At 42.7% G+C, this 26,281-nt stretch overlaps 1 protein-coding gene across 4 annotated transcripts in view; it reads left to right on the plus strand.

Moving 5' to 3' along the window:
- TMEM131 (transmembrane protein 131) overlaps positions 1-26,281 on the plus strand; it is a 278,778-nt gene that overhangs the window by 158,668 nt on the left and 93,829 nt on the right. For all 4 annotated transcript variants that reach the window (XM_089693479.1, XM_089693480.1, XM_089693481.1 and 1 more), the window contains exon 11: positions 2,077-2,138. In XM_089693479.1, the coding sequence (XP_089549605.1) occupies positions 2,077-2,138 (62 nt within the window). The remainder of the gene's footprint in view (positions 1-2,076; positions 2,139-26,281) is intronic.

Here is a 26,281-nt window from a genome sequence, read left to right on the forward strand (position 1 = left end):
CTCTATTCATGTTCCTGGACACGGAGCGCTTCAAGTGCCTAATTGGAAACGGTTTCTTCCACGCCAGCTGGGGTGCCCAACATCTCCCTCTGCAACCGGGTTACCCCCCCCCCCCCCCAGACAGAGAAGGCAACCTCGCACCCCGACACCTAAAGGGTCACGTGAGTCCTAACTGTCCAGAGCTTATGGGTGATGTCTATTACAGCTGTATATGACCTCTCCCTTCTGTGTTTGACCACTATCTCACCCTTCACCCACTGATGGCGGGTCTCCATGCCCTTAAATTTTTGCCTCCGCTACTGTGGATTTTTGTCTGTTCACGGACCTGATTACATGCTCAGGGAAGGCCTCAGGCCTCATTCTTCTTGCTTCCCCAATTGAAGACTGAATGTCCACTTGTCAACTGCTTCACAACCTAACACATAGCCTATGCCGTCAGCTGAACATGAATACATGGTTCCTCATGTACGGCATACTCAGGGAGTGTACTCTACTCATATTGTCTGCTTTGATTTGCCCTGTTTCAGTGTCTATGGCACTGGGCGAGCAATACCTGTCTCAGATTCCATTCTTCCCTTTTACCTACTGAAGTGCCTTAACATTTTATATTACAATCTAGGCTTTTTCAATCTGCATTCAGCTAGTTAGGAATGTTGATGTAATCTGCTTAGTTACTAAGTTGTATGAAGGACTATGTGCCTAATGTTTTTCCTTGGGGCACCCCATTTGAGGGTCTTGCAGAGATAGGGGGATCCTTTCAGTAAAATTAGCCACCATGACCTCTATCTACCACCGGTGGTGGAGTGGATGGCCAACTGGATCTTTCCCAGGGAGGGGAGACTTCTCTGTGCGTACCTCTGCCCCTGGCCTTGTTGATGTTTGTTTGGGCCGTGGCCCATACCCCCCCTGACAGTAGAGGGCAGGTTATCCTATTGTTTAATGATAATTGCAACTTCTCTAGCTGGGACCTTTTATGGCAGCGACTGATGGGGAGCCCTGCTGGGTATGACACACTGGAATGGGGACTGGCAATGTTAGCATGCTCCCCAACCTAGGAAGTCTCATTTCTTAATGGCAAAAAGGGACAAGACCATTATGGAATCGAATGTACCTCCTGATGTGATTCCAGTGGTTGGACTTTTGTGGGCAGATGCACGGGACAACTCAATATGACCCACTAAGATCTGGTACGTCTGGGAGCATTGCCTTGCACATGACTTACTATGACTGTGCAGCAGACCCCCTCGAGACACGCATGCGTGGGTCGTTCCTGTGTATCTCCCCCCGTCTTGCACGCATGCGGTCACTTGGCCCTTTACTGGGATTTCCCATTTTAGCACGTAAGTTAAGTTGCTATTCTCTAGCTGCTAACAATGGCTTTCTCACCTCACTCTCTAACTTTCTATACCAGTTTCCCTCTTCTCTTTGCTCGTCTTTCGCTCTTCTTTTGCTCTTCTTACTCCTTTTTTCTGTTTTCTCTGTTCCCACCCCTCACCCATTGCATTGAGGGTGCCAATAATTTTGTGCAGCCCATTTTTGGGGTTTTGCGTGAAATATATCAGTTTGGCTTGTTTCTCCACTTTTTTGTGTAATACCAATACAAACAAAAGAAATAAACATGAGTATGCCTAAACATTTATAATTGCAAGTTTTCTGGGCGAAGTGGTGCATTATCTGACAGAAATGCAGGGGTGCCAATATTTATGGCCATGACTGTATAGTAGTATGCATTGTGGAAACAAATTGCTAATGCTAATAATACTATTATTGGGGCATTTGTTTTGATAATAAAACCATTACTAACACAGCATGGTTATGTATTGTATTGATTTATTATAATCTTGAGGCCCTTTCACACTGATTTGCTTTTGATGCACTTTTAATGTGTTCCCATTGACTTACAATAGACAGTGATTTTTAAAAACTGCACCAAAGATGCACACCTGCAGTGTGAAGAGTTAGGATGTAATGGGAAATAGCTTTCATGTTTTTTTTTTGGGGGGGGGGGGGGGTTGCCCTGGAAAAGAAAATGACCATGGCTCTGAAAGAATGTCAATAGTTATCTTTGTCTTCCAGATGTTCCCAAAGTATTAAATCTTCATTTACTAAATTCAGGAGCAAAAGATGTTCCCATTACTGTGAGTATGGTATTTATTTCTGTGTTTATAAATCTTACATTCATATTTTGCAATGTACTTCCCCCCCCCCCCCCCCCCCCCCCTACAATGTGTTCATTAACCTTTTCCCTGCCAAACCCTGCTCTGCATTTTTTTCCTCAGATAGCCAGACCATTTTCAAAATGTTTTCACTTTTTTATCATTGTCTACTTAAAGACCTCCACAAAACATATATTTTCTGAAATCACAGGGCCCATAGAATAAAAGCTAGTGTTACTGATTTTAGGTCTCCTTATATTTGTGCAAATGTTTTTCAAATTATATTTTCAATAAAAAATTTAAAATTGTAACTTTTTGAAAGCTGTGAAAAATCACAAAACTGTAAGCGTTGTTTTTGCTTATGTAGTGGGTGGGGGTGAGCATGTAATTTTTTTTTTTTTTTTTTTTTTTCCATTATTTACTTCTCTACTTTTCACCTGCTGCCTGAAACTTGCTACTGAGCACAGAAGTGCTAATTGCTGAGCACGGCTGTGTTCATTCACAAACTGCATGAGATCAGTAAATATGCCTCTCATATTTACAGATCACCTTTAGTTTGAGTTACCATGTGCTCTGTACTCTGCTCTTTGGTCATTTACAAAGTGTGGAAGACCAGAAAACATTAGAGCCATGAGGGGATAATAGACAACACCCATCTCTCTTTGACTAAGTCTAAGTGGGTGTGGCGAGACTTAGGAGGAGTTCAAGGCTGAGGCCATTCAAATTCCTCTCCACCTGTTGAGCTAGTGGTGTGTGGTGTCTCTCATCCCTTCATGCTTCAATGCTTTCTGGATCAAGCATAAAGTAGCCCGCACCCTTAAATTGCTGTGTGACACCAGATTCTTTACCAGCAGATCACCTTGAGCGGCACTATAAGTGGTTACAGGGTATTGTAAACATCTGAGGCATGTTTACCAACCTCTCAGCTCACTGGCCTGAACAGAAAACTTGCAATGAGACCAGCATGAAGCCAGAGCTCTGCTTTGTCAGCCACTGATTACAACTATTCATTAAAGTGCATCTGCATAAAATCATATTCACTTCTGCATTGTCATAAAATAGTGCCGCACATATATCTATATCTAATAAAGGTGCTCTTTATTGCTTATATCCACATATATTTCTATAGGTGCACCTCCACCAGAGACAAACATATATACTCTCACCTCTTTTTATGACCCAAATTATGTAGGTCAAATACCGCCTTTCCCTTTTAATCCGGGTAGGTATACTGAATAGATGACTCCAGTTTCCTCCTCACTCTGCTGCAAACAGTACCGTCTCCTCTTAATCCCACAAATCCTCCGCATATGTAAACAGAAACGCTCACCATAGTGTAGTATATAAATATAGCGTGATTTATTAAAAAAAACAAAGTGCACTCACATTTTAAAAGTGTCCTGCTGGGACACCACAGTAAAAAACTTAGTTATGCATTTCCAATGTGTTAAGTTATTTCCAAGATGGCGGCTTGTAAACTTCCTGTTTAGCAGCTTGACGGCATTGGCCCACTCTACGCTTTAAATCGCATCACACCACGTGACTTCCTCAGGAGTTTTTGTATTTCAATAATAAATCTGTATGATCCTTGAAATTTTTAAATTTTTGTGAGGAATGCCACACATTTACATTCTTGTTTTCTGTTACACGCAGTCACTATGTCTTGTGAGTAGGCACTGCTGTGTCACACATTTCACAGAGCCTGCCTTCTGAACTACAGAGGTGCTGAGAGGGAGGTTTTTCAGGAGGCAGTTAGTACAGAAATCCTTTTTTGTAGGCAGCAAGGTACAATGGGATATGTTGTCCTTATAATTTGAAAATAAAACAAAGATATGAGGGGAAACTGCAAAGCATGATGTAAAAAAAATGAATTTGTATGCTGTGATCATAGGACAGCAAAGTCTAGGGAACCCTTCTTTAAGTTCATTGTCACTTCAGCCAAACTGTGGCAGCGAAAATATATTGCTGGGAGACTGTCATTTCTTGCAGCGCTAAAATTAGTTTTCTGTTGACTTTTGACTTTACAGTTTTCAGTTAGTGTAGGGCCAAAATACATTTTGCTTTTGTCCCTGAGTTCACACTAGCGTTCTGTGCAGGCAGCAGAGAGGCGTTTGGGAAGCGTTTTTACCGCTTCCCAAACGCCTCGGACAATTCTGCACATTGCAGCACATGGTGCTATTCTAACGGGAGCGTTAGCGTCACGTCGCGGCAAAACGGACGCCTCTGGTTGAGTCAGGAGGCGTTGAAGCCTCCTACTCTAGTCTATGGTGCCGCTTCGTAAACGCCCGGCCAGCATTTGCGGCGTGGTTGCGGGGCGTTTGTGGAGCTGTAACACCATTTAAACTTCATTATAGGCGTTTGTGGGGCGTTTTTAACGCTCGGCAAACGCCTAGTAACCGCCGCTAAACCGCGCATGCGGTGTTTGCGGAGCGTTAAACGCTCCGCAAACACCGGACCAACGCTTGCCAAACGCTATAGGGGCATTTTGGTAAGCGTTGGTAAAACAGTCAAGTGTGAACAAGCCCTAACAGTCTCAGGATGTTAAAGTGTAAGTTCAGGCTTACGGCTAAGTAAAACGTTAAAACTACATGTATGTTTTGTTTGTTTTACCAGTGCAGTTGTAATTGTGTACAGTTGACTGGGTCGTTTACTCACATTTTTACATAATGCTAGACAGATGACATATAGTTCCCAATTAATCACCTCTTCCTAGTTCAGATTTGTGGCTTCCTATGTTACATTTCTGCCTCCAATTTCATTGGGCAGTGAATCAGCATAATCACCTCTGACAAGGGAGCTGACCCAGGAATCTGTTAATTCTTAACTAGGAAGTAGCAGAGTGACATTCTTGACTAAATAGGTGTGTATATCACAAGAATGGCTAGCGAAAATCATATATCCTTTTGGCTTGTAAAACAGTAAACATGTATATATTTCTACTGTGTAATTCCTTGCTTGTCTTACATTTGCTATGCATTAAGGTAAAAAAAAAACACAGCTGCTGTCAATCAAATCCTATGAAGAGGAGTCAGGGGTGTGCAACTGAACCCCGCTCTGTCTGTGGATGCACACAGCCCTCTTCGGGAGCACTCCCGCACAGGTGCCTTCTCAGCACATGGCTTGCTGAGGGGGCACTTGTAAGTTGAAGGGACAGAGAATGCCGGCAGAGAGCCCCAGAAGAGGAGGTAAGCCACATCTCTGTGTAATTCCATTGCACAGAGCAGGTAATTTTAACAGCCTTTTTAAATAAACAAAACCTAATGATCCTTTACAATTACTTTAACCACTAGCCTACAGGGCACTTATACCCCCTTCCTGCCCAGGCCAATTTCCAGCTTTCAGCGCTGTCACACTTTGAATGACAATTGCGCGGTCATGCAACATTGTACCCATATGAAATTTTTGTCATTTTTTTGAGACCGCTTTCTTTTGGTGGTATTTAATCACCTCTGGGTTATTTATTTTTTCTTAAACCAAAAACCACTGAAAATTTTGAAAAAAAAACCCGTTTTTTCTTAGTTTTTGTTATACAATTTTGTAAATAAGTGATTTTTCACCTTCACTGATGTGCGTTAATGAGGCTGAAGTGATGGGCACTGATAGGTGGCACTGATGAGGAGGCACTGGTAGGTTGCACTGATGGGCAGTGACTGGCGGCACTGATGGGTGACATGGAAAGGCAGCTCAGGTGGGCACCGATATGTGGCATTGATGTGCACTGGTATGCACTGATATGTGGCACTGGTATGCACTGATATGTGGCACTGATGGGCACGGGCACGTGGCCCTGATGAGCACTGACAGGTGGCACTTCTGGGGCCATACTGATCATCAGTGCCCACTGATCATCAGTGCCTTGATCAATGTACATGTTCCCTCCGCGGAAAGCCGATTACCGGCTCTCCTCTTGAGCTGTCAGCGTACAGCTCGAGAGGAGAGAAATGCCGATAACCGGCATTTCCGTGTTTACATGTGATCAGCTGTGATTGGACACAGCTGATCACATGATCGAGCCGACATCTCCCTGAGCCGCGCATGCGCAGTGAAAATGGTAAGACGTCCTATGATGTCCTATCAGAACGAGAGAACCACCTTGCGCCTGTCGTACTATAGGGCGGGCAGAAGGTGGTTAAACATGATGTAGTATTGCTCTCACTTTGATGTTCGCAGAGATACGTGTAGTGTAATTATCGTTTGCATATGCCTGCTGGTCCTATGTGCATATTTGCATTTGCACAGAGGGCTGGGGGTGCTTCATAAATTATTTTAATTTATTTAATTTAATTTTTTTTTTTAATTTAGCTTTATTGCTAGTAAAAGCAATAAGCACAAATAAAAAAATAAACACAATCTATATATTACTTTATAAACCTGCCCGTAGCAAAAATGTAGATGTTGCTATGATCCATAGGAGGTATACACTTGTGAGCTGAATTGGTTGAATAGAAGTAATTTCCTGTGGGGGTAGCTCTGACTGTATGTTTAGGGTAGTTGTCCTTCTGGAAGGGGAACCTCCACCCCAGTCTCAAGTCTTTTGCAGACTCTACCAGGTTTTCTTCTAAGATTGCCCTGTATTTGGCTCCATCCATCTTCCCATCAACTCTGACCAGCTTTGCTGTCCCTGCTGAAGAAAAGCATCCCCACAACATGATGCTGCCACCAACATGTTTCACGGTGGGGATGGTGTGTTCAGAGTGATGTGCAGTGTTATGCAGGCCATTGATTGGGTCGAAAACCGTCCATTTTTTTTTTTTAACAAAAAAAACAAAAAATCGGTCGTGCAATAGGCCGACGTTACCACCAACGGTAAAAAAAAAAATCGGCTGATCTTTGTCCTGTCTGCAGCCGCAAAAATGACTTCTGTGCCCTGCAGAAAGCTCTGCTATTTGACATTTAAAAAGTATAGCGGTTGCAACATTGTATCTATTTGTATCCCTATCTGATTCAGATGTTTTTATTCGGATACAAATAGATACATTGTTGCAACCGCAATACTTTTTCATGTCAAATACAATAGCGGACTGGAATTCTTCTTCTTTCTTCCTTCTTCTTTTTCCTTCTTTCTTCTTCTTCCTTCTTTCTTCTTTTTCCTTCTTCTTTCTTCTTCTTTCTTCTGTCCTCCTCTTCGTCATCCTCATCCTCCTGTTTGTCGTCCTCTTCCTCTTTTCCCCCCCAGACGAAAAATCAGCTGATTTTTGACCCATCTATGGCCTGCATTAGTTTTCCACCACACATAGCATTTTGCTTTTATCTGACAAGAGCACCTTCTTCCAGATGTTTGCTGTATCCTCCACATGGCTTCTCGCAAACTGCAAACGAGACTTCTTATGGCTTTCTTCTTGCCACTCTTCCATAAAGGCCAGATTTGTGGAGTGCACGACTAATCGTTGTCCTGTGGACAGATTCTCCCACCTGAGCTGTGGATTTCTGCAGATCCTCCAGAGGTACCATGGACCTCTTGGCTGCTTCTCTGATTAATGCTCTCCTTGCCCAGTCTGTCAGTTTAGGTGGACAGCCATGTCTTGGTAGGTTTGCAGTTGTGCCATACTCTTTCCTTCCGATGATGGATTGATTGAACAGTGCTCAGTGACATAATCAAAGCTTGGGATATTTTTTTATAACCTAATTCTGCTTTAAACTTCTCCACAACTTTATCCCTGACCTGTCTGTTGTGTTTCTTTGCCTTCATTATGCTATTTGTTCACTAATGTTCTTTAACAAACCTGAGGGCTTTACAGAACAGCTGTATTTGTACTGAGATTAAATTATGCACAGGTGCACTCTATTTACTAATTAGGAGACTTCTGAAGGTAATTGGTTCCACTAGATTTTTAGTTAGGGTTATCAGAGTAAAGGGGGCTGAATACAAATGCACGCCACACTTTTCAGATTATTTTTTTATAAAAAACATTTGAAAACTGTTTATCATTTTCCTTCCACTTCACAACTATGTACCACTTGGTGTTGGTTTATCAAAAAACAATCCCAATAAAATATGTTTTCATATTTGGTTGTAATATGACAAAATGTGGAAAATTTTAAGAGCTATGAATACTTTTTCAAGGCACTGTACCACAGTTTGTGGACTCTGTAACTTTCCTGCAGATTAAATAATATACACTAATTTGGTTTATTTACATCATAGAAATGTAGCAGTATACATTTTGGCCTAAATGTATTAAGAACTATTATTTATTTGCAAAATTTTATAAAAGAAAGAAAAACATGGGGTTTTTTCCCCCAAAAGTTTCAGTCTTTTTAAGTTAAACAAAAAAATAAAAACCCAGTGGTGATTAAATACCACCAAAAGAAAGCTCTAGTTGTGTGAACAAAATAACGATTTGGTTTGGGTACAGTCGTGAAATTGTCACTCAACTATGAGAGCACTGAGCGTGGATTCACATATGTGCGGTATATCACATGTGATTTGTACAGGAACCGCACCACATTCCTGTGCAAATCACATGCGATTTGTGCGTGGTGCGATTGGAGCCATACATTTTGTATGGCTCTATTCGCACTGCACCGATAACGTGCAGGACCCTTTTTTGGGTCCGCACTAGAATCGGATCGCATAGGTATTCACACCAATGCGATCCAATTCTGCACATTGTACCACGTTTTGCAGACCGCTTTTGGGGTATTAACTTAACATACACACCCGCAGCTGTTCGCATAAACTGGGTTCCATTGTGATGCGGTGCAGAATTTGCACTGAAAACGCTGCGAATTCAACACCGCATCATTATGAACCAGGGCTGAAATCTAAAATATGGCCTGGGCAGGAAGGGGGGTAAAAGTGTCCAGTATTGAAGTGGTTAAGCACATTAGGATTAATTGGGACACTCTACTGCAGTTAAACCCCCAGATGTCTCAGATGTTTTTGTCTGTGATGACGTTATAATGTAAATCTTTACCAATTTTTTTTTTTATTATTAACTGAGACCATTATTTTATTCAAACCTATATTTAGCTCTAAATGGCAGGTAGTGTTGTATAAGGATAAGTGTGCAGAGGTAATTTTACTAATTAACTTTGCCAGATTTTCTATTTTATTTTTTAAGTAGATAGACCATAGCAGCTACACACCAGACTGGGTAGTTTAATCACCTAATCGCACTTGCAGATGTGCACTACCGAAGCATAATCTAACCCAGGGGTGGGCAAACTTTTTGACTTGAGGGCCGCAATGGGTTCATATATTGGACCCGGGGGCCGGACCAAGAGTAGATGAATGATGTGTATGTGTCATCCATAGTAAGTATAGTAATATTTCCCCATAGTAAGCATAGTAATTAATCCCCCATATAGTAATTCATCCCCCATATAGTAATTCATCCCCCATATAGTAATTCATCCCCCATATAGTAATTCATCCCCCACAGTACTATTCCCCCCCAAGTAGTAAGCCAAGTCCCCCCTGTGTCAATTCACTTACCTTTGCTCCGCGCGTTCCTCTCGCCGTGTTCCCACGCCGTTCCTCTCGCTGTGTTCCCGCGCCGTCCGCCGGGCCGTAGTTTGCCCATTGCTGATCTAACCACTTCATGAATTCATTAGATGAAAAGGAAGTTCACACTTGAAATTTACTTCACTAAACTTGTTGGTTCTTGATACTATTTTTAGCTCTTGTTAATAAGATTTGGTTCTTATGTATGAATTTTGTGTTTGATGCTTTCTTCAGTGCTTTTTGCAGATTGCTTTGTTTTTTTTTTTTTTGTTTAACACGTTTTTACTGCGTTTTTAAGTTTTCAGCTTTTTTTTTTTAAAGTGGAATTTTTTCTTTTCTGGGCGAAATAAAAATGCAATACGCACAAAAACACATTACCGTGCATTTCAGCAGCTTCTCCACTGAACTCTATTGTAGCAAAAATACTGTTTTTTGCTTTTAAAAAAGTCCCTGACCCTTTCCAAAAACACAGCACCTCAAAAAAGCATAGATTCAAACATGTTCCATAGGAAACCATTTTAAATGGACTGTACTGCATTTCTGCCAAAAGCATTAAAAAAACGCATTGGTGTGAACGGAGCCTTAAACTAGATCCATTAAGCAAATGCAGTGTCACGAGCTCATGAAGAAAGACATGGCTGTAAAAGATGACATACTGAGGAAGCTTGAGATACAGTGAAGGAAATAAGTATTTGATCCCCTGCTGATTTTGAATGTTTGCACACTCACAAATGATCAGTCTAAAAATCGAATGGTAGGTGTATTGTAACACAGAGACAGAATAGCAACAAAAAATTCCAAAGAAATGCATGTCTAACAAATTATGCACTGATTTGGATGTTCATAAGGGAAATAAGTATTTGATCCCCTTCACAAAACAAAACTCAGTACTTGGTGGCAAATCCTTTGTTGGCAATCACAAAGGTCACAGATACACAATACAATATAGTGGTATAGCACTAAATTCATATAAATGCATATAAATAAAGACATGCAACACACCCCCACCCACAGAATAAAACCGCAGCCCCAAATAGGGGATCAAGTGGTAGTGACACAAGTGATTCCTCTTAGAGGATCATATCACACGTGAGAAAAAAAGTCCAAACGGTGTGTAAATATTGGTAATAACCTAATCCTTCTATCTTGATGCAGGGACCCAGACAGATGGATGGTGTATATTAAGTGCCACACTCTACAAGGTGATATCCGTGAACAGCCAAAGTGCCTCCTCACCTCCTTTATGAGACCACAAGGGTCACCACGCTTTGTGGAATATCCACATATATCCCAGGATGGTTATATCGGTAGATGAGCCCCTCTCGTGGTTTTGATACCCCTGCTACTCCTCCACGTCCTCCTGTCACCTGGCTTCACTCCGTAACCGATCCCACCAGAAGGTCATAGACAACAAAACAGACCTCCCATAGTGTAATACTGCATAATAGCTTTATTTTCAAAGAAATAAAAATACCCACTCACATGGAAGATGATCACAGATAACTTAAATCCACTGCTATGGGAATGAACATATGAATCTAGCTCAGAGATGGCGTCCGAGATGACGTCACTACGCCTCGTCCTGTCGGTACGTGCCGACGCGTTGCGTCACGATAAACACGTGACTTCATCAGGGTCTCATAAAGGAGGTGAGGAGGCACTTTGGCTGTTCACGGATATCACCTTGCAGAGTGTGGCACTTAATATACACCATCCATCTGTCTGAGTCCCTGCATCCATTAAGATATAAGGATTAGGTTATTACCAATATTTACACACCGTTTGGATTTTTTTTTTCTCACGTGTGATATGTTCCTCTAAGCGGAATCACTTGTGTCACTACCATTTGATCCCCTATTTGGGGCTGCTGTTTTATTCTGTGGGTAGGGGTGTGTTGCATGTCTTTATTTATATGCATTTATATGAATTTAGTGCTACACCACTATATTGTATTGTGTATCTGTGACTTTATACTTTGTGGTTAAAGTTTGGTGTTGGCTGCTTAAGATAGGGTATCCATTTGCAGTGCAGGAGACTTTTTTCTAAATTACAGAGGTCAGACGTTTCCTGTAGTTGGCCACCAGGTTTGCACACATCTCGAGGTATTTTGGCCCACTCCTCTTGGCAGATCCTCTCCAAGTCATTAAGGTTTGGTGGCTGACGTTTGGAAACTCGAACTTTCAGCTCCTCCACAGATTTTCAATCGGATTAAGGTCTGGAGACTGGCTAGGCCACTCCAGGACCTTAATGTGCTTCTTCTTGAGCCACTCCTTTGTTGCCTTGGTCGTGTGTTTTGGGTCATTGTCATGCTGGAACACCCATCCACGACCCATTTTCAATGCCCTGGCTGAGGGAGGAAGATTCTCATCCAAGATTTGACGGTACATTTCCCCGTCCATTGTCCCTTTTTGATGCGGTGCAGCTGTTCTGTCCCCTTGGCCGAACAACACCCCCAAAGCAGAATGTTTCCACCACCATGTTTGACAGTTGGGATGGTGTTCTTGGGGTCATAGGCAGCATTCCTCTTCCTTCAAACACGACGAGTTGAGTTGATGCCAAAGAGCGCAATTTTGGTCTCATTTGACAACAACACTTTCAACCAGTCCTCTACATCATTCAGATGTTCAGTGGCGAACTTCAGAAGGGCCTGGACATGTGCTTTCTTGTCCCTTGGAGAGCTCTTTGGTCTTTGCCATGGTGGAGAGTTTGGAATATGATTGTTTGATTGCTCCTGTTTACGGGTGTCTTTTATACAGCTAAAATATTAGCAGCACTCCCTTTAGGAGACTGCTTCTAATCTCAGCTTGTTACCTGTATGAAAAGACACCTGGTATCCAGAAATCCTGCTGAATGATAGGGGATGAAATACTTCTTTCCCTCATGAACTTGCAAATCTGTGTATAATTTGTTAGACATGGATTTCTTTTGGATTTTTTGTTGCTATTCTCTCTGTTACAATACACCTACCATTCGATTTTTAGACTGATAATTTCTTTGTGAGTGGGCAAACATTCAAAATCCGCAGGGGATCAAATACTTATTTCCTTCACTGTATATACATTCCCCCATTTAATCTCAAGGTTACATCATAATATTGCTATTAAACTGTCATTCACAATTATATTGCAGTAAAGGAATATGATGCCATATAAGCAGACCTGCAGACACGCATAGTGTTGGGCAATTTAGGTGTAAGCTTAAACTTTTATCTATCTATAGAACTTTAAGTCCCATCGCACTGTACTGGCATTTCTCTTGTCTGTGGAACTACAAGTCCTATCTAGTCCCATTGATGGCTCTTCTGCCAGTATAGAACTTTAAACCCCAACATACTGCACTCCAGGGGCGGACTGACAATTTGGAAACTCGGGCACTGCCTGAGGGACTGGGGTCAGTAGGGGGTCCCATGAGGTGCCCCTGGTACTTTTTTTTTTCATAGGCTTTTTTGAGTTTTGGTAAGGACGCGGGCCCCATGGTCCCCTATTGCCAGTTGTCAGTCTGCTCCTGCTGCACTCTAGAAGTCCCAGCATAGTATACATGAATTCCTCATCTGCATGCAGAACTAAGAGTGTCAGGACATTATATTTGTATTTTTTTTGGTACAGAATTACAAGTACCAGCACAGTATTTTCGTTTCTCCTTTCTCTGTAGTTCAAAAAGTACCAGCACACTGTTTTTTAATTTGTCTTGTCTCTATAGTCCCAGCAGACTAAGCACCAAAGTGAGCACCTTTTCAAATCTCACCCAGGACATCACAGTTCTACATTATAAATCTAATCCTTACAAACCGTTTTTTACACTTTATCTTTCTCTCCTCTGACCAAATATGCACTACTGTTACTAACCTTAAATTAAAGGTACGTATATGCACAAAGTTCAAAATCCAGTTATCTTCATTAGAAGTGTGCTGTTTTGTGCATTTCATCTAAATCACTGACTGTAGAGCAGAATGCAGCAGTGTACTAGAGTCTCTGGTCACCAGATGATTAATATGGACACTCCCTGAATGAATTTTTCATTGCATTGTAATGATCTAAACTTTACCTCCTATAATTATTGAACTGCTGCGTGCCCATGTGCTTTAACTTGGTGACAGATCTCATCCACCTTTTTGGAAACTATCTCTGCAAGCAAGTGACAAGCATTGGCCCCAATGTGAAGAAAAAAAAAAAGTTTTTCCACTACCTGCACATCACTAACGCATACTGACCAAGTCAAAAAAATATGATGGTAGATCCAGGCAGGATGGTAGAATAACTGAAGAAAGGTGGCTGTCTTAACATTTGTCTTTCTTGGACAAGGCTAAATGACTAAAATGAGTTGTAGGAACATTTACGTACAACATAGATTAGTTCATAAATGTAACAGAAAATGTTTAACTACCTTTTAAAGGCAGAACTTGCAGAGTGAGTTGTGTATTCTTGTATATGGAAGGCTGGCATCTAGAACAATAGAGGCTACTAACATAATGATTTACTGCAATAATACTTCTTATAGGTTTACTGTGTGCACTCCAAAAAAAAAAAAAAATTATGGAATTAGCACTTAAACAGTTGCAATACAATGGAATTAGAGGGTGCAGTGCTGCCCCCCCCCCCCCCCATCCTTGATACCTGTATATACCTCTTAATGTCTTCTCGATCACCCAAAACCCCAAAGTTCAATATGGTGTTCAAATATTAATCTGAGGTAGGAAGATCATTGTCTGGCACATCCCCATCCACCTATCTTGGCTTATTAGTTGCTGAATTAGCATATCCGGTTCAAGAACCATGTGCTTGTAAAGACTTTGAGGTGTATGCAGGTATTGTAGAGTGCCTGCATTAGTCTTTTGTTTTTTGCTAAAGTTCTATTTTATGCACTCTGTGCTTAGCTAGTATTCTCTGCTATGTTGTAGGTGTCACATGTTTCACTGCCCAAGTTTGTTTAGAGATCAGAGTGCTCACTAGTGTGTGGGCAGGTAAAAGGTTTATCTCCTGAATAAATATTTAATGTACATGATAGGAATACCTAGAACAGAATAGAGAGATCCCCAAAACTGACCTAATTTCAATATACTATAATCAAACCGTTGACTAAACATATCGAATTAACTCATAATTCCCCATGATTAGCGGTGGTTTTCATTACCAGTTCATTAACTAGTTTATCTTCCCATTTCTTTGGGATCTATTTTTAATTAGACATTTTCTGCTCAGACTAAGTATTCAAAACCTGTCCTTTGAATTAACTGACATACTTAACAAGCTTTAACTTAACCACTAATTATTTCACGTGGATCACCATGTGAGGTAACAGTTATATTATCATTCCAAGACTACTGCATATATGTGATCATGTTATGTAAATTCCAGTAGCTGATGATTATACTCCATAATTAATCTGCATAGAGGGGTTTGTCTTATATCGATTAAATATTCATATACACACATATATTGCCAAAAGTATTGTGATGCCTGCCTTTACGCACACATGAACTTTAATGGCATCCCAGTCTTGGTCCGTAGGGTTTAATATCGAGTTGGCCCACCCTTTGCAGCTCAGTGTCTGCTCTAATTCATTCTAAAGGTGTTCTATCGGGTTGAGGTCAGGACTCTGTGCAATCAAGTTCCTCCACCCCAAACTTACCTATCCATGTGTTTATGGACCTTGCTTTGTGCGCTGGTGCTCAGTCATATTGGAACAGGAAGGGGCCATCCCCAAACTGTTCCCACAAAGTTGGGAGCATGAAATTGTCCAAAATGTCTTGGTATGCTGACGCTTTGAGTTCCCTTCACTGGAACTAAGGGGCCAAGCCCAATCCCTGAGAAACAACCCCACACCATAATCACTCCTCCACCAAACTGTACACTTAGCACAATTCAGTCAGGTAAGTACCGTTCTGGCAACCGCCAAACCCAGACACGTCCATCAGATTGCCAGACAGAGAAGCGCGATTCGTCACTCCAGAGAACACGTCTCCATTGCTCTAAAGTCCAGTGGTGGCATGCTTTACACCATCCGACGTTCTGCATTATACTTGGTGATGTAAGGCTTGGATGCAGCTGATATGCAGCTGATTGGCCATGGAAACCCATTTCATGAACCTCTGTATGAACTGTTGTGCTAATCTGAAGGCCACACAAAGTTTGGAGGTCTTTATTGACTCTGCAGACAGTTGGTGACTTCTGCGCACTGTGCACTTCAGAATATATGTATAACAAGCCTTTCCTAATCTTGTTATGATCTGCTTGTTGTTTCCATGCTGTTTAATTTCATTCCTGTTTTGAAATGCATGTGGCATGTAAAGATGTTTGGAAGTAACGTCTTTTGAAAGGGTAATGCTACACAAGTTATTTGCAATACATCTGATCTTTTTGGCACCTGCTACATATAATAGATATGGTTTTCCAGGTCATTATGATTTATGGCATCTTGTAGCCTGTGCCAAGTTTAGGCTTTGCAAATTAAAGGTTTTCATAATATACCTTTTATGTATTGGCATTGTATAATTTACATTACTTATTGCTGCCTGAACATCTATAACATTGTTATATTCTGCTTTGTATGGCTTTGAACAGTGTATTCATTTCTTCCTGTTAAATATTTTTGGGCAATGAAAAAGTTAGAGCCATCTTATTGGTGTTGAAAACTAAACTCCAGCTGGTTGGGAACCAGAAGACCAGAAAGTTTTTATCTTGATCACAGGCATATTCTTGTGTTATATGTTGCTACCTACAGGTGAATGGACACTGCCAAAGAGAACTGTAATGACCCCCATATAACTCCGCCCAGTAACCGTTATCTTCAGTTTTTTGTTGCAGATGCTTCTATTTTTCTCTACTGATTTTTTTTTTTTTTAAATATTTGTTCCAGTCCTACCAGCTACTTAATGCAACTTTCAGATCGGTACCCTAGGCACTCCACAGGGACTGTACCTAGATCCTGACAGAATGAGGGAAGACGCAGGGTTGGCCTTTAAAGTCACTTTGTGCATTGGACCCTGCGTTAGGTGTTCTTCTTTGGCTTGTTGTGCATTGCTTGGAGTTAGCCACAGGGTACTATACAGGGCATTGTCAATCCTCGCAGGTGTGACCGTCCCTGAAGACCCTGTATAGTATTCAGAAGAGAGTGAAGCGAGAATGCTGTGCTCGCCTGACCCCCTCCCCCCCATCTCAAAGTGGTTGTAAACCCCCACATATACAAACTGAAGTGACATGCCTCAGGTGATACACAGAGATTAAACAAATTTCTCCTCTACAGACTGCTAAGCTATTGCACAGTATCTGTGAGCTCTAGCAGGCAGAGGGTGAAGATCTGATGTTGCATACCGCAGACCACATAGCTGACTAACCTGAGGCCTGTATGGTGGGGTTTGGCAAATCCCCCTCCACACAAATTCATAGGGAAACACACATAGAGGAGGATGTCAATCATAGACTGTTTGCTGTAGTTCCACTTCCCCGCCTCCCCAATCTCTTAGAGGCCTGTATGGTGGGGTTTGGCAAATCCCCCTCCACACAAATTCATAGGGAAACACACATAGAGGAGGATGTCAATCATAGACTGTTTGCTGTAGTTCCACTTCCCCGCCTCCCCAATCTCTTATTAGCTTTATTAAAAATTAGTTATGTAGATAGCAGAGCAGGCAGGCTGCAGACAGAAATCCATACTCCTTGCTTTGGATGGAGGCAAGTACATAGTACTAGAATGATATGCTTTAATTTTTCAGGTCAGAAGCTTACAACCACTTTAAATATTGCAGCCATGTTCTTTTGCACATAGGTGAGTAAGCGACCTGTACCCTTTCGTGCCGCCTCAAATGTCTTTCTCCAAACCTAAGCCCAGCACCTCCTTTTGTCATTAAGTCCAGCTCCAAGCCCTCCTCTCAGTGATGGGATGCCTCCATTCAGGTGGATGCATGTCAGTCAGCTTTCTCAGAGGCCTGGATTCAAGATATTCTGGATCTCTTGGTCAGGGGTGTCATCTCCAAAGGGGGTACAGGCTGCTCCCTCCTCCACAATTCATGCATGTAAATCTTCATTCTTCTCAACATAGACTGGAGGATCCATATGCTGCTCTTCAGCAGCTCTTAACTTTGCGGATAATTTGTTTTGTGCCTGTGAGGTTTCATGTTTTTTGCTCTATCCTATTTTCGGTTCTGAAAATCAGGGGCAGCATCCATTCTACCCTGGACCTGAAGTGCCTGCACAACTTCCTCTTTGGATCCAGAAGTTTTGTATGGAATCAGCCAAGTCACCGCGTTGGACATAAAATACGCCTGTTTGCACATTCTCATTTTTCTCCTACACCAGTTTTTTTTTTTTTTTTTATTTGTTTCTGCAGTGATACTGTAATTTTTAGTTTGTTGCCCTGCTGTTTGGCCTATCCACTACTCCTTGAGTCGTCACAATAGTCTTGGCCCCTGTTCTGTCTATTTGCTCTCAGGGTGTTCACTTTGTAGGCTGCATGGACAACCTGCTATTGAAGGATCATTCCATCCAAGTTTTGAATGCCAATATGCAGTGTGAATTTCCGGTGGATTCTGAATCCTTAGAAGTCTGCTGGATTCAGCTTACAGTCAGGAATACTTGGGACATATCCCAGGCCTGCATGGCCTTGGAAAAGATTAAGACCCTACAACCTCAAGGTCAGTTACTCCTATTCAGACATTTAGCTTTTACATAAGGGTACTGGGTCTGATGGTACCTTATGCCCAATTACACTCCAGGTCACTGCAACTCTACATCCTGGCTACGTGGGACAAGTTTCTGAACAATCCTATACGTCTAACTTCCTTGGCCCACCTCCCTCTTAGTTGGTGGCTATTCAGTGCAGTGTTGGAGTCAGGGAGGTTGTTTCTCCCTATAACTTGGGAGATGCCAGTCTGTCGAGATGTAGGAGAGTCCTCGGAATGTTGACTGTTAGGGAACTTAGTCAGTGGAGGAATCCAAACTTTCAATAAACATTTTGGAGCTCTAAGCCATTTTGCTATCCCTCCAACGTTGGACATCTCCACTTCGGTGACTTCCAACATAAGTTCACTCAGACAATGTCACAGACGTTGCCTCCATCAGCCATCAAGGAGGCTGTCAGCTTTTGGACCAAGGAGAGTGCTCACTTCACCCGGAGGTTTTTCGGGACCTTTGTCACAGGTGGGGTATTTTCAACAACAGACTGAACAGGTTTGTTGCCGAGTCCAGAAAATCCTAAGCCTTTTGCAATGGACACGCTTGGGATCAGTTTTGCCTGATTTTTGCTTTTCCTCCACTGAAGTTCCTTCTGTGACTGCTCTGCAGGATCGAGTCGGAGGACAATCCAGTGATTCTTGTGGCACCAAACTGGCCCAGGAGGATTTGGTACTCGGACATACTCTGGCTTCTAGCAGACTCAATTTGGCCTCATCCAGGACGCATAGACCTTCCGTCTTGAGGCCTGATTTACCAATCCTGGTGCTGGCTCTGATAACCTGGGTGTTTAAGCCCAGGTCCTGAGGGACAGAGGCATTTCAGATTTGGCTATCACGACACTATGCTAGGAAGTTGACTTCTCGCAAAATGTACGGTTACGTCTGGAAGGATTACTTTGCATTGTGTGAGCAGAGAAAGCTTTATCTTAGACCAGCGTTTTTCAACCACTGTGCCGCGGCACACTAGTGTGCCGTGAGATATTGTCTGGTGTGCCGTGGGAAAAATTGCAATTTCATCCGTAACATGTGGCCTCGGCTCACAAATAGACCAATCATTAGAACAGCAATGGGCAAACTGCGGGCCGTATACGGCGCGGCGGACCTTTAAATCCGGCCCGCGGAGCGTGATACTGTCAGGATGATCTGTCCCCCTCGACGTATCTGCGCATGTGCCGGAGATCGCCGATCGGCTGCTAATGCCTGAAACTGGCACATGCGCAGATACGTCAAGGGGGACAGATCCTCATAGGAGACAGATTTTCATGCTACACCGGAACGGCGAGAGGAACGCGCGGAGCAAAGGTAAGTGAATTGACACAGGGGGGGGCTTGGGGACTTAATATGGGGGATGAATTACTATAGGGGGGGTGAATTACTATGGGGGATGAATTACTATATGGGGGATGAATTACTATAGGGGGGATGAATTACTATAGGGGGGATGAATTACTATACTATATACTATAGGTAAATTTTTTTAACATTTTCTAATGGTGGTGTGCCTCGTGATTTTTTTCATGAAAAAAGTGTGCCTTTGCACAAAAAAGGTTGAAAAACACTGTCTTAGACCATACTCCATGGGACTTATCCTGCCTTTTCTAAAGTCACGTCTGGATCATCATTTGGCCTTGATTACCCTCAAAAGAAAAAATTTCACCTTAGCTGTCCTCTCATGCCCTTATGAATGCCTTTGTGCAGGGAGTTGCTCATTTAGTGATGCCGTGGGATCTCAGTCTTGTACTTATGGCTCTTCAGAAGCCTCCCTATCTGGGATATTCCCTTAACTGAGCTCACTTACAATGTGTATTTTCTTGTCGCCATATCTTCCGCTAGACGAATATTGGAGTTGGTGACATTGTTTTGTAAGTAAACTTTTCTGGGGGGGTGTGGCCTTATGCCAGACCGAGCTGCAGCTTAACCTGATGGCTCCGGCTCTTTCTTGGTATCCTTCAGACATCCTGCGATGAATCCTCACTTCAAGCACATCGCTTTGTTCTTCCTGATGGGTACCTCACTGTACCATCATTATGGTTAAAATCGGGCAGGTGAAGGTGCCATCGACTATAGAAAAGCTGGCCCTCTTTCACAGGCAAGATGGCGCCGGCTCCATGCATGCTGTCCCCTCCATGCTGCTGCTTCCTGCTTTCTCCCAGCTGGCTCCTGCTGGATCGGTCCGTGCTTCTTCCCCGGAGCTCTCTGCTCTGCCTGCAGCTCTCTCCTCTGTGATGCCCCCTTCTTCTGATACTGAGGGGGATAATGTTCAGCAATCATCTGAACCTACATGATCTCAGATTATGCAGGCCATACATGACTGCAAGAGCTCCTTGACTACACAGATGGAGACCATCCATGTTGGATTTTCTTTGTTAAAACAAGATGTACAAAATCTTTGGGAGAGACGGGGACTGTAGAAGACCGCATCAGTTTCCTGGAAGATGCACTTTGACTGCCTCAGTGCGTTCGGCTATTCATTAAATGGCGGCTGTCAAGACCAAACTGGACAATTTGGAAAATCGTTCCCGCAGGAATAACATAAGATTTGTGGGATTTCCTGAACACTCGGAGGGCTCATCGCCTGAACAGTTTTTCTTCCTGGTAGGACACCTTCTTGGGCTGACACGTTACCCTCTCATTTTGTGATTGAGCGGGCCCATCAAACACCACCACACATACCTCCTTCTGGCTCCCCTCCTCGTTCCATGATTGCACGAGTCCTCAACTTTCAAGATAAAGTTCTTATCCTCTGTAGTGCCAGGGAGAAGGGGATACTTGGGTACAATGGTGCTACCATTTCTATTTATACAGACTTTTCTGCAGATGTACAAAGCGCTTTTTATGCCACTGTTAAAGCACGCCTCCGTGCATAACCTGCAATATGCTATGCTCTTTCCAGCCAAGTTAATCATTATTCATGATGGGAAAGCTAATTTTTATACTACTCAGGATGTGATGTCTTGGCTGGATGACCGCTTTGGGCCAGAACCCAGGCGTGGGCGATGTTGACCCTATCAGATTCTCCTGTGCCCATACTTTTTCAACTTTTTGGCCCTATTCCTCAGTTGTCTGGGTGGTTCCTGGTGCCTCTGCCTCCCACTGCATTCCTTTTGTACCGAAGGACTGCCCACTTTTGTATTTTTGATCCTGCCTCAGGAACTCTCTATCCTTTTATAGGATTTGAATTCTAAAGCAAAGAGCCATCCCGATTTCAGCATACCTTCCGACCTTTTAGTGGCGAGGCCAATGGATGTTCGAGAGTTCATGGGATTTAAGCTCTCTAAGTTGGGGTTGGAAGAGTGGGGTGGGCAGGGAGGTGTTTTTGGAAGTTCTCTGTTGGGAACAGACAATTTTTGTTTTTTCATTAGTCTCACATGTCTTTTCTCTACAGTTTTACGGTCTGGCTGTATGGATGTACTGTATGTTACGTGGTTATCCTGTGCTTCTGTGATGATTCTACTGATTTTTTTTTTATGTCTGTAGCACTGAGGGTCCTTTCATGGAATACTAGAGTGTTGAATTCACCTCAGAATCAGTCGTTGGTGTTCTCTTTTCTAAAAAAAAAAAAAATATAGACCACATATTGTCAGTCTCCAGGAAACCCATTTAATTGGCTCCAAAATTCTGGCTCTTAAACGTCATTGGATAGCTAGGTCCTTCCATTCTACCCATACTTCCTACTCCCGTGGGGTCTCTGTGTTGTTGGCTAAATCCCTCCCAGTTGATATTATCCAAGTAAAACTTGATCCAGATGGGAGATTTGTTGTCCTTACCATCCAGATTGCCTCTACTATGTCTACATTAGTCAGTGTTTATATTCCACCTCCATTCTCTCTGGATCTCCTGACTAAATTGTCCCTTATGACTTTATCTCTTCCTCACGGTCCCTTACTCTGTTGGAGATTTCAATGCAGTCATAGATCGTGCTGTTGACTGCTTGGGGGGTGGTGGTAAAATATTTAAGTCGCTCCTGGATTTGGCGAAGGTATACGGTCTTGCTGAAATATGGCGGGTGGAAACACCCTGATGCTCGCCAGTACTCCTGCCACTCTGATTCCTTTAATACTATGTCGCGTCTTGATATGGCCTTTGCTTCGGTGACCACGCTTCCTTTGGTCTTGGCAGTTGGTCATTTACCTAGGGGTATTTTGGATCATGCCCCTCTCTCCGTGGACCTCTTCCGCGCACTGGCTCTACACTGTGGCGTTTGAATCTGCAGTGGTTGGAGGACGGGGTGGTACAGGGAGAGTGCGCTCAGGGTATTGCTGATTATTGGAATACAAATTTGGGCACTGTTGACCCTTCCACGGAGTGGGAGGTATTTAAAACTACCCTGGTATGTTGCATAAAAATAAGGTGGCCACAGAGGAACTGGAGTCTGCCATGATGTTATCTGAAAGTAATTATACTGCTAGCCCTGGTCTCCTTACTAGATTGGACTGGCTGTTGAAATGTAGAAACTATGAACTCTGTTTGTTACACCGTACTAAATAAAAAAGATGCTGTATACTACCCAAAAATCTTTTGAATATGGTAACAAGACTGGCCTACTGGTTTATTTAACTAGACCTGAATATGCTCCTACTTCTATTCTCCGGATATGTTTACCTTCTGGATAGTTGGGTACTAAACCCCTGGTGGTTGCGGATACCTTTCTGTCATACTACACTGATCTTTATGCTACTACTCCACAGAGCAGTTACTCGATTATTTAGTATGGGTTACCCTCCCCTCCTTGTCCCCAGAGTGTGGGAGGGGATCTGTAGGTACCTATCTCAGTTGAGATAGACCTGGCTCTTTCACAATTATCAGCTCCTAAGCCCCCGGGCCTTGACGGCTTTGCAGCTGAGTGGTATGCCTGTTTCAAATCGCTGATTAGCACCTTCCTTCTTCAGACATTTAATGAAGCCCTAGGGACAGGTGTCTTGCCTCCCACTATGCAGAAGGCATTGATTGTACTTATTTTGAAACCTCATAAGGACCCTCTCAAATGTGACTCCTATAGGCTGATTTCCCTCATTAATGTTGATGTTAAAATTCTGGTGAAAGTATTGGCCAACTGTATGAATGCTATGGTGGGGTGAAGGGAGACCAGGGTGGATTTATACCTGGTCGCTCCACTAGAATAGATCGTTTCATAATTTGCAATACCCTCATGACTGCTCCTCTACCTGTGTTGTTGTCTTTGTGGATACCTGTAAGGCCTTTGATAGCGTGGAGTGGCCCTATCTCTTTCAGGTACGTCTCTACGGCTTTGGCCCTCATATGATTGCTTGGATATGCTCTACACGGAACCTGTGGCAAGAATTAGAGTGAATTCCTATGGTACTGATGCTTTTCTGATACATAGGGGCACCAGGCATGGGTGCTTTTTATCTCCCCTATTATTCACACTGGCGATAGAGCCACTTGCTATTTATATCTGTAACTCCCCTTATTTTAGAGGTCTTCCTATTGATACGATTGAGGAATGCATTTTCCTTTATACTGATGATATTTTGGTATATTTAGCTGACCCCCATGCCTCATTTTATACTCTACTACAAGAAATTGCTCTTCGGTGATTACTCTGGCTTTCGGGTGAATTATTATTATTCCTGCTGCATCCTGGTGCTGTGTCTGTGATTCACTCGGAGTCTAAACTACAGGTTGTTACCAAGTTCCGATATCTAGGGATTACGATTCAACTGCCGTTGTCCTCCTACATTCCTAACTGTCCATTGATTTCCCAGTTGCAGATCCATACCAGGCAATGGATGGATCTTCCGTTAGACTTGATGGGGAGGGTTAATATCCTTAAGATGATTTATCTTCCTAAGCTGTTGTATGTGCTAGCTAATTCCCCTTGCAAAATACTTAAATCCCTATTTAAACAAATTGATGCCATTTGTACTGTGTCTCTCTGGAGACATCGCACCCCCCCCCCCCCCCGGATGGCAATGAAGGTTCTGGGGCTACCTTAACTTCCTTCTCTATTACCTGGCGTCCCAAATGGTTCATATACATGATTGGCTGTTCCCTACTTCCACTAATGCCTGCATTACTACTGAGGCGGCTATCGCTTAGTCCTTGGAATCCCTGCATAATGTTGTTTATAGATGCCAGGTGCCTGCCAGCCCTGGTACTACGATGCTACGCACATCCTTATCCTTGTTTCCTGTTGTGCTGTCTCGAATATTTAAAACCACCTGGGTTGTGTCTCCCAGTAATCCTTTGTGGCTTAATCCCACTTTGCAAGAGCTCTATTTTCTGCTGGACCCCCAGCAATGGTCCTCTAGAGGAATTGAATATCTGTCATTTGTTTACTCCCCTGGGTTTTAAGTAATTCCAACAACTGAGTGGAGTTTGACTTGCCCCCCTACTAATTTTCTTAACTTCGACATGCAGTGCGCACGCAATTTGGGAATTTAGATAACCCTTTACAGATTACCCCCTTAGAAAAGTTTAGACAGCCTGCCCCTACTAAATTAATCTCTATTTACTATTCGGCGATACTTATATTCTATCTGTTATCTCTAGAGATAGAATTATCCAACTAAAAATGTTTACTCTTTCTCATCTTGCTCCTGCACAGTTGTATAAGATGGGTTTATTACCTACAGCAGATAGTTTCAGAGGGTGCCGACTTCCTGCATTCTTTCTGGCCTTGTCCGATAGTCTGAGAATTTTGAGAGGAGGTGGCCTCCTTTATATCCCTCACACTGGCCTGCCTAACGTTTTACATCCTAAACATTGTCTTTTAGGTATATTCGGGGATCTGGTACTTTCACAATACGCCAAACAATTGCTACGGATATTGTACTTTTATGCTAAGAAACTGATTCTGTTGTCCTGGAAGGGTTTCGGGTCGACCCCCGGTGGCCTCTTGGCTTAAACTTGTTAATGATTTTCTCCCCTTGTATAAACTAACTTTTGAGCTCGGGAAAATGCCCAAAGTGTTACACAAATTATGGGACAGTTGGCTTTCCAATCCCCTTACTTTCGTCCTCTATAGAGCCATTGTCTTGAGTGAGATTTCTCGATTTGTGTTTAGTTACGTATAGTCCTTTTTTCCTTGGAGTGCATTCATTAATTTGGTTGTATGCTTTGTTGTGATGCAAATGTACAACAATTGTGAGATGTTTTTGTTTTGTTCACTGCTTACTTGTTGGACCTCGGTCCTTGGTTTTGTGCCTTTTTTGTCTGTTTTGTGTTGAAAACTAATAAAAATATGTTTTAAAGGAAAAAAAAAAGTAACCTTTCCTGATATTGCACAAGGATAAGGTTGTCCCGACATCTAAGGCTTATTTTCTTCCCAAGGTTGTAAAATCCTTTCACCTTAACCAGAATGTCATCCTGCCATCTTTCTGTCTGGCTCCTACGCACCCTAGAGAGGTCTCTTACTGCTTGGATGTGGTTCATGCAGAATGAGTTTCTGTCTGCTATGGCCTCCCATAGACCTTCAGTTTCTTTTTTTACTCTTCCTGAAGGTTCTTGCAGGGGACATGCCGCTTCTTGTTCCACCATCGCTAGGTGGCTTTGTCTGGTCATTGTTCAAGCCTGTTCCCTACAGGATAAGTTGAAGCCCACTCAACAAGGTCTGTGGGAGTTTCTTGGGCCTTTCAGCATTAAGCTTCTCTTTTGTAGATTTCTAAGGCTGCCACATGGTCCTCTGTTGACTTGTTTAATAGGTTTTACGAGGTAGATGTTCAAGCCTTTGTTGATGCTGACTACTACAAGCAGATGTCTAATTAGGGTCTTATACTGTTGTTTGTGGGCATGTTTGGCAGTTTGTTTGCCGTGTTGCCCACCCCTCTTTTTTATTTTACTGCTTTTGGATGTCCAGGTCATCTTAGAATGAGTGTCCTGTACCATATGATCAAAAAAAATTTTTTGTTATTTATCTGAAAAATCTGTTTCTTAGAGAACGGTACAGGACACAAGACTCACCGATCTGTTCCTGTTTATCCTTCTTGCTTGCTAAATAAAAATGGGTAACTGTCAGTGGAAGGGGTTATATGGGGGTCTTTACAGTTC

This window comes from Staurois parvus, unplaced genomic scaffold, assembly GCF_062004578.1.
Source record: "Staurois parvus isolate SC_StPar_1 unplaced genomic scaffold, SC_StPar_1.0 ptg000634l, whole genome shotgun sequence".
Taxonomy (NCBI): Eukaryota; Metazoa; Chordata; class Amphibia; order Anura; family Ranidae; genus Staurois; species Staurois parvus.